The sequence below is a fragment of the Morone saxatilis genome, unplaced genomic scaffold (assembly GCF_004916995.1).
Source record: "Morone saxatilis isolate NCDOM2014 unplaced genomic scaffold, NCSU_SB_2.0 Contig23, whole genome shotgun sequence".
NCBI classification, from domain to species: domain Eukaryota; kingdom Metazoa; phylum Chordata; class Actinopteri; family Moronidae; genus Morone; species Morone saxatilis.
Window position 1 is genome coordinate 19104487 of NW_023339796.1, and position 8289 is coordinate 19112775.

The 8289-nt window shown below is 41.0% G+C and overlaps 2 protein-coding genes across 3 annotated transcripts in view; one reads left to right on the top strand and one right to left on the bottom strand.

Annotated features, from left to right (window-relative positions):
• The window catches only part of LOC118334369 (WD repeat-containing protein 48), an 8679-nt gene extending 5327 nt beyond the window's left edge, over positions 1 to 3352 (top strand). For both annotated transcript variants that reach the window (XM_035670270.1, XM_035670271.1), the window contains exons 16-18: positions 1059 to 1135; positions 1269 to 1461; positions 1561 to 3352. In XM_035670270.1, coding sequence (XP_035526163.1) covers positions 1059 to 1135; positions 1269 to 1461; positions 1561 to 1656 — 366 coding nt within the window. In that variant the 3' untranslated portion in view covers positions 1657 to 3352. The remainder of the gene's footprint in view (positions 1 to 1058; positions 1136 to 1268; positions 1462 to 1560) is intronic.
• On the bottom strand, positions 2401 to 8027 carry gorasp1a (golgi reassembly stacking protein 1a). Its single transcript, XM_035670272.1, has 9 exons — positions 7861 to 8027; positions 6964 to 7044; positions 6662 to 6865; positions 6460 to 6546; positions 6190 to 6320; positions 5673 to 5808; positions 5265 to 5373; positions 5002 to 5145; positions 2401 to 4905 (listed from the first exon to the last, which is right to left on the bottom strand). The coding sequence occupies exons 1-9, from the start codon at positions 7921 to 7923 to the stop codon at positions 4403 to 4405; spliced, it is 1458 nt and encodes a 485-aa protein (XP_035526165.1). The 5' UTR covers positions 7924 to 8027; the 3' UTR covers positions 2401 to 4402.
• Between the last annotated feature and the right edge of the window lie 262 nt (positions 8028 to 8289).

The following is an 8289-nucleotide window of genomic DNA, read 5'->3' on the forward strand; positions in this document are numbered from 1 at the left end:
CATATTTATGGTAATGTTTTCACTTAACATCCCTAGTTAACGTCGGTTCAAGTAATTGAGAAAAGCTGGCTTTTGTAACGATGTAGATTATGATTGTCCTAACAGAAATGGTAAGTCCATTTATTGCACTTCTGATGTTGTTGTTGTGTGGTTGCAGGTGCTATGTAGAGATTCAGGTGGGAGAGACTAGTCCATTCTGCTGAATGAGTCCGTTCCACAGTGGTTATTGATATAACTGTAGATGTGCAGTACAGTATATGTTTTTCACTTTACATTAAATCAAATATTGGACAAAAGTCAAGTGATTAAATTCAGAAGGCTCATGTGAGTGTTATGTATTAGCCGTGCTACTTTGTACATATTGCATATCCGTGTGTGTGTTTATCTAAAGCTCTATTTTTGGGGCTTTTATTGTTATTGCCTTTATGATAGTGACAGCTGAAGACAGACAGGAAAGGGGGGCAGAGAGAGGGGATGACACGCAGCAAAGGGCCGCAGGTCGGATTCGAACCCTGCGCCGCTGCAGCAAGGACTCAGCCTCAGTAAAAGGGGACGCCAGCTCTACCGACTGAGCTAACCGGGCGCCCTCTAAAGCTCCTTTATTCAGAGAAACCAACAAAATACATTTTTGTCACTGTGTCATTGGTGGTTCCAAACTCACTCTTGCTAGCTTGTATCCTAACAATGGTAAAGATGCAGTTAACTATAGAGGAAGTTGGATGTTTTGTGGCTATACAGGTTTTTCCTGAAGTAGTGTATAGGCCCTTGTAACAGCAGACATTTTAACTTGTCTTAGTAGGAAAAACAAGGGTGTTACTAATAACATTAACAATGGCTCAGTTCTACTATAGTGTTTCCATGAGCCAGCATGCACAATACCTGGACCCTGAAACTGAAGCAGCTAAATGGAATTCAGCCATCATGAATGATTTATACCTGTGCTTTCCCACTGGAGATCAGTGCTATGTCACCGTTTTTCACAGGAGAAAAATTCGTTAGCGTAACAGTTTCTCCTTCCATTATTATTTACATGTAACATCCTTCCTCTTTTGTTCCAGAAAAATATGCCGAAGTTCAACAAAATCCCATTCTACCTCCAGCCCCATTCTTCCTCTGGTGCAAAAACTCTAAAGAAGTAAGTTTCTCATGTGCTGTGGAACTGCATCTCCTTTGATTACATAATGCAGTGAGCAGAAACCATCTATGCAGACGTGGATCGGTTGTAGCTCACCTTTGAGAGCTGATTTTACCCGTTATGTGTTCCACAGGGACCGTCTCTCGGCCAGCGACATGCTCCAGGTGAGGAAGGTGATGGAGCACGTCTACGAGAAGATCATCAACCTGGACAACGAGTCGCAGACCACCAGCTCCTCCGCCAACGATAAGCCCGGGGAGCAGGAGAAGGAGGAGGACATGGCCATGCTGGCTGAGGAAAAGATTGAACTAATGTGTCAAGACCAGGTGGGCACGGCGTCTTTGCTTGCACAGTTCGTATGTCTCGTGCATTCCCAGTCATTGTTCATTGTATTAACCTTTTTATTGTTTTTAACTTTCAACCAGGTTCTAGATCCCAACATGGACCTGCGAACAGTTAAACATTTTATCTGGAAGAGCGGAGGGGACTTGACGCTTCACTATAGGCAGAAGTCCACGTGAAAGTCATCATTTTTAAAACAAGAACTCTTCGTCATTTGCCAATCACCACCCACCTCTGACATGTAGTACCCTAAAACCCCATTGTGTGGTCCAGAGTCGCAGTATCAATGAGAATCCAGTAAAATTTGTGAGGACTTTGCTCATGGTGTACCATAGGGAACTGACCAGAACAGGCCGGAGCAGCCAAGAGACACCTGGGAGATAAGTGGTTGGTAATGTTATATATTTTCTTTTTTTACAGTTTGACAAGAATTACATGAATGGACTGTTTTCTCCAGCGATCACCAATTTCTTTTCTTTTTTTTCTTTGACTGCTGTTTGTTCTTTCCTTGTGATTGGCTTTTTTCTTTTGAAGCGACAAAAGTTTCAGTGCGCGTTTGTGTCCGAGCGTGTGTGTATATGCACATGGATGTAGTAGACTGTTTGTTTGTTCTAGTACATTCCAGAAACTGTCCTTGTTCTATAAACACTCCAAACCCGTCTCTGCTGTGTCCCCAGTTTAGAGTACACTTGGTCTCCGGGTAGCGTCACAGTCCCTCAAAGCAATCCTCCTCTGTTCTGTTGTCATCTTAACTTGAACTTAACCTCAACTTAGACATCTAATTACTGCAGAGCTTGAACCTCATTGACAGAAGCACCTGTCTTTGTCACTTCTTTTTAGCTGTGTTGTTCTCAATGGACTGAATGTTCTGTTTTTTTTGTAAATATATGTACAACATTTTTGATTTAAGTGACTTTTTGTTCTTTTGGTTTTGCAGCAGTTTTATTGTGTTGTTGTACAGTTTACTTAAAACCAACTGTCATTTTTTCAAAATTGCTAAAGCACATTCATGATCATGAAAGTAATTTGACTGGGATGTTAAAAGTTGTATTCACTACAACCCAGAAATGTCAGTTTACTCTTACGAATGTTAGTAGTCGCCCAAGTCATCTTAGCAGTCGGGAGCAGTCTTTAACAGTAACTCATGCTTACTCGCTCTGTGCTTGGGCCATGAGCAGGGACTTTGATGACAGTGAGGGCTGTTCCTAATGTATATTTCATTTAGATTCTATAGGAGTTCAATGAAACATGAATATAACTTGAAGGGGAATCTCATCCAAGAGAATATATAAATATTCAACCACTGTGGGAAAATTCAGCAGAGAAATAAACAGTCTCATTCTCTCTTGGTGTGTGTCACCAGGCAGAACAACAGATCTTTTCATTGTAAATTTTCTGCAGTTACTTTTGCCATGTTGAGTGTGTTTTAACGCCATAGTGGGGATGCATCGAGTGAGCTCTAATTGGCCAAAAACGTGATGGGTACCATAATTAGGCCGTAAACACTTTAATATCCCTTGTAATAATTTGTGAAATATGTATATTTTAGGCATTCGAAGAAATAAATTGGAATGGTTTAACAATGACAGATTATGGGAATTTTAAATGGATGTTTCTTGAGTTGTAATGTGTTCAGCTGATGAGCGTGAAATAAGAAAAACAAGGGACAATTTCTTTTTTTAAGCCAAGTGATATGATTGTTTAACCATCCAAGATTCACCCATTTCACATTCATCAAAAGACTCTGCACTCATTCCTAATAAAACATACAATTAATTGATAAAATATTTGCAAAAATACTTTTCCTTATTTTACACACTAGCACCTACTTGACTGTGAAAAACATTGAGAAGCCCCCTAGAAAAACACAAAACATACTCAACAGCAGCATCACTGTTACTTCTTACATACTCTATATATGAAAGGATTTACACTTTATCTGTCAAGTCACAGGCAGTACTTGTCTACTGTTGCATAGATCACAAAAATTACAAAGTAAGAATAGCGTTGAAGGAGACATGTAGCATGGAAGCCCTGAAAGACAAGTAGTGTTTTCCCTCACAATCATTAAAAAAACAGTTTTTCATCTGTGAAAGAATAATCGTGAGGGGAAAAAATATTGCATTTCAAAGCTTTCGTAATGGGGACACGATACAAGCAGTAAAAACTGTTTTCAAACAGATCACAGACTGCATGGCCGAATAAATCAAATAAAATACAGTGTTAAAACATACTGACCATCAAATCTGGTGTAAAAACTTGCACTGACTGGTTTCACAGTACAAGTGGACAAAATTTATCTCATACCACATCAAAAACACATTAAAATCCAATACAGAGGCCATGAACTACAGTAAAAGTTCCCCTCCTATAATTTAGTGAGCCAGTTTTAAATCGTTATTAGCTTCTTTGAAACACATGGATAACAGATGTATAAATGCACCACAACATTGTAATGTCTCATCTGACCTGCCAACAGTCTGGTAGCTTCAGGAACATTGAGTGTTATTTGATATGAAGGTGCAGCTGTGCTTTGCTGTAGTAAATGTATGTGTTTATCTTTGGAAGTGTTCAAGTATTCATGACATTTGTGTACCCGAGGCAAAGTTTTGTCACCCGTATACTCTTAATTTTGCACCAAGCAAGGGATCATGTTGATCACATTATAACCTTGGCGTACAAATGAGCAGTAACTTTAGATTCTCACATATAAAACAAATAGGATGTTCCTACAGTGCCTCTAAGTGTTTCTATACTTCTATGCTAATGCTTTAGCTGGTTTCTGTAGTGTAACTAACCTGATTTAAGATATCAGTATAAAATTATTCAGCCTTTCCCTCGGTCTGTCCTGTATTTCCTATATAGTGTTTCTTTAAAAAGCCCCAGTGATTGTCAGCTTCACTTTGTGTGTGGCCTGATGCACGCTTACTCAAGAGGCGGCTTTTCCGGATCCTCCTCATCACTCTCGTGGCTGCAGTGGTGAGCAGGAGCCACATCTAGAGGCTCTGCTGACTCCTCCGCTCGCCCTGTTTCATCGTCGATGGCCTGAGCGGGGAAATCATCCGCTGTTGACTCATTAACAGCAGAGGATTGGAGGAGATCGACAGGAGATGGGCAGGGGGGGTCTTCAACTGGAACAGGGGACTCAACAGGAGGCTCGGGGGACTCAACAGGAGGCTCGGGGGACTCCACGGGGAGAGACAGTGCACCCAAAGGTGGACTTGGGCTGTTGCTAGACTCGCAGAGAGAGGCGGGTAGGTCTGTGGACTCCAGGGGAGATGTTTCAGCCGGTGGGATGCCTGAATCTGACAAAGTGTCATCTGAAGCCAGAGCAGAAGTGAGGTCCATGGCTGCCTGGGAGCTCAGCTCTCGTGGGTCAGTCTGGTTGTCTGCTGATGATGAAAGCAGCAAACTGTCTTCCAGCTCCTCTGTACAACAGGAAGCACAAACATAGTTCATATTCCTTTCGCCAAATATATACCCAAAAGCTACGGGATGCTGGTATGAAGTGCTGCCTAACTTACCAACACCAGAGATGTCTCCGTCCTTCTCCTCGTGCATAGCCAGTGCGGTGTTGGTCATGTCGATGGATGACATGGACAGTTCCAGTCTGTCCACCAAGTCTGCAACGTCAGGGTTCACCACAACCACGTCAGAGTCTGAGAAACCTGGAAAAACAAACACAAGACCCCTGCTGATGAGATTTTTTATGTACCCAGTGAGATGCCAAGAAGACTCATACATTGTGTATCTTCATCCTCTGAAACCACAGCATATCTGAACTGACCAGGGTCCATGACTCTCTGGAGGGGTGGAGGTAGAGGACCTTCCTGGAGGGTGACTTGCTCCAGGTCTAACAGATCTTCACTTTGGCTTGAAGGTGCCATCAAAGGCGCCTGCAAAACAAACAGAAATAAGCTTTGTTGCTACTGCCAATCGCTTGTCACTCAACGGTTAAGTTAGCAGTGAAACAAACAAATGGGAAGTGTTGAAACTATTAGATGATTCAGCAGCAATTTCTGTAATCCATCAGTCATCTAATCAATTATGTAGCAAACATGAGATTTTTTTTTTTTTTTTTGAGATTTTATAGAATAAATTAACTTAATTGAAGAAAACCAACCAATAGATTAATAAACAGTGAAACTAATCATTAGTTGCAGCCGTAAACGTTGAAAATGTGGAGCAGATTTACCTCCATGAATCCATGGGTAGGCAGCTTTAGGGGGGGTTCCTCCTCAGGAACAGGGGTCGGAGGCATTTCCGTCGGTGTGTCAGGATTTGCTGCTGGGATTCGGTGCAAGTAGCCATAACCAATGCCGCAACCCAAACTAAGGGCAAACATTTTTAAATGCTTCACTACTATTTATAACACCATTAAACAATTAATACATTTGAAAACATAAAATAATGCTGACTAATCTGAATAAAAGGTCACTGTGATTGAATGGCCAACTGACTTTCACAGTGGTTGATCTATTGAATAAACAGTATAGTGCACTTTTCTCTTCATTTAGCATAGCTCCAGTAATGCTAACACCAGCATTATTATTCCAATAAGTAAATTCTAAAGCCAGCGTGATGTTATTTATTTGAAATGTTATGTAGAATAGACAATAAACAGTCCTAAGGCCAAAAGATGAACTTATTAAAGGTGAAATACTGAGGTTTTCTCCAGTAAGTCAGTACTGTATTTGTGTATTGTCACGTACCTGCCCTCTCCGCCCCACGCTCCGTTTGGTGTGACCACCACCTCCCTGCAGACATCTGTCTGTGTGTTGTACACCAGCAGCTTCAGGGGCTTCCCTTCATGGGCCTCGATCAGCGAGAAGAAGTCTTCTGACTAGAAATCAACAATAACAACTTAACTACAACTCTTCTTTCAAAGGTTTGTTAAGAGAAACCTTTTTTAACTAAATATATAAGAGCCAAATGTTAACAATAGAGCTCTATCTATATCTGACACTATATCTATCTCTTACATCTTGCAACACTTGATCTGCTCCAACGATGTAGTCACTGTGTGGCTGAAGTCCAGCCAGTGCAGCAGGTGAACTGGCTTCCACATCCTACGGGAAACAGTAAACAAAAGATGAAGCTATATTGGAGTAATGAGTATGGAAGCTCAAATCAGAGTTAGGTCAATCAGTTTGGTTCTCCTAGTTCTTGATGAAAGAAGCTTACCAGAACGTGCCAGACGTTCTCATTGGCTCCTTGGTAGCTGCAGAAGCGAACACTGGCCCCCAGCAGGCCCTGTCCTCCCCACATGTTACTGGGCAACACCTCCAGCTCACGAACCCTCATGGTTTTTGTGCTGTAAACCTCCATCTTCACGGCTCTCTCCACGTTGGCTTTCAGAAGCTCCTTCAGCAGGTCATTTTCATCATTCTGGTGAACAGCAACAGGAGGAGTCAGAACAGCAGCAATGTGAGGTACATCTGCTGCCTGTTTTATGCCACTTACAATAGAACAATCAATAATCTCACCAGTCTGTTGTTGTCCAAAGATAGAATGAAGTCGAAGAAGGGCTGCAGTCCGGCCTTTTCTGCAGGGGAACTTGGCTGCACCTGTCAATACCAACACAAGTGTTTGATAACTCGTGGTGTTTTATCTTAAAATATAATGACATAATTACAATATTATTTTGGAAATTCATTTTCTAAATATTTTTGGAGCATTTAAATCATGACCTATTTTACCAACTACATGACTACAGTAAAAAGGGACTATTTTTATTTTTGTATTAATTTAGAACTTGAAGGGTTTTTCAAAAAAGGTTTGCTTTTCTTGCGCATGCCCCTAAAAAAATGCTTGTTTTGTCCAGCCAACAGTCCAAAACTCCAACATATTTTATACATAGAAAATATTTACTAACATTCACATAAAAAAAGCAGCAAATCCTAAAGCTTGAATGTTATTTGGCTTTTTCGCTGTATCTCGATCGATGCATCAGTTAATCCACAGACTCCGACACTAATGTCATTAAATGTACAATCTGTACAGTAAGGCGATTCATCAGAGGCCAGTAATAAATACCTTCTTTAATTAGCCCCGATGCTGAACACCATTATATTAGTCCAAGCAGAGGCATTCGTGTTGTACTGAATGTAATGGTTGACTTTACACAGATACAGGACTGTTGGGACACCTTATTTGAGACAAGTTACAAACCCGAATTCAAGCTTCTTCTTTTTTTTTTTTTAAATCTAAAATAAATGAAGGTTTCGGTTACATTGTGGCAACCTGGAGGAACAGGTAGACAGTGCCACCTCATCAGGTTTCACCGGAGGGTCTGCAGCAGCTCCGGCGCTAGCTGTCTGTTAGCATACAGTAAGGTTTCATGGTAAGCTGCTGTAACACAAAGCAAGATGAAGCCTTCTTACGCCGTGGACGTGGTATCCATACGTCCCTCCCTCGGATACTTCTGAACTCTGTGATAAACCCATCTCTGCCCGGAACTTTCAAATATTAGCTTATATCATCAGAAATAACAAGTGTGTGAGAATTAACACGGCTGGCAGTCCGCGGCCATCTTGTCTGCAGTCCAAAACAATCGAACATCGCTGGTATCGAACCGACCGAACACTACGCATGCGCACACCTGTGTACGCGTGTTTATTTTTTAAATAATGCTGATGATGATTATTAATAATAATATCATAGATACTATTATTAACATGTAATATTAGAGTATTAACAGTAGTAAAGCTGCTTCAGCGTTGATATGATACACTTGAGATGTGATAATAAAGATGGTAAAATTGTACGGTGTCTTTGAGTATTCAGAAAAGTGCTTTTAAATAAAATGTATT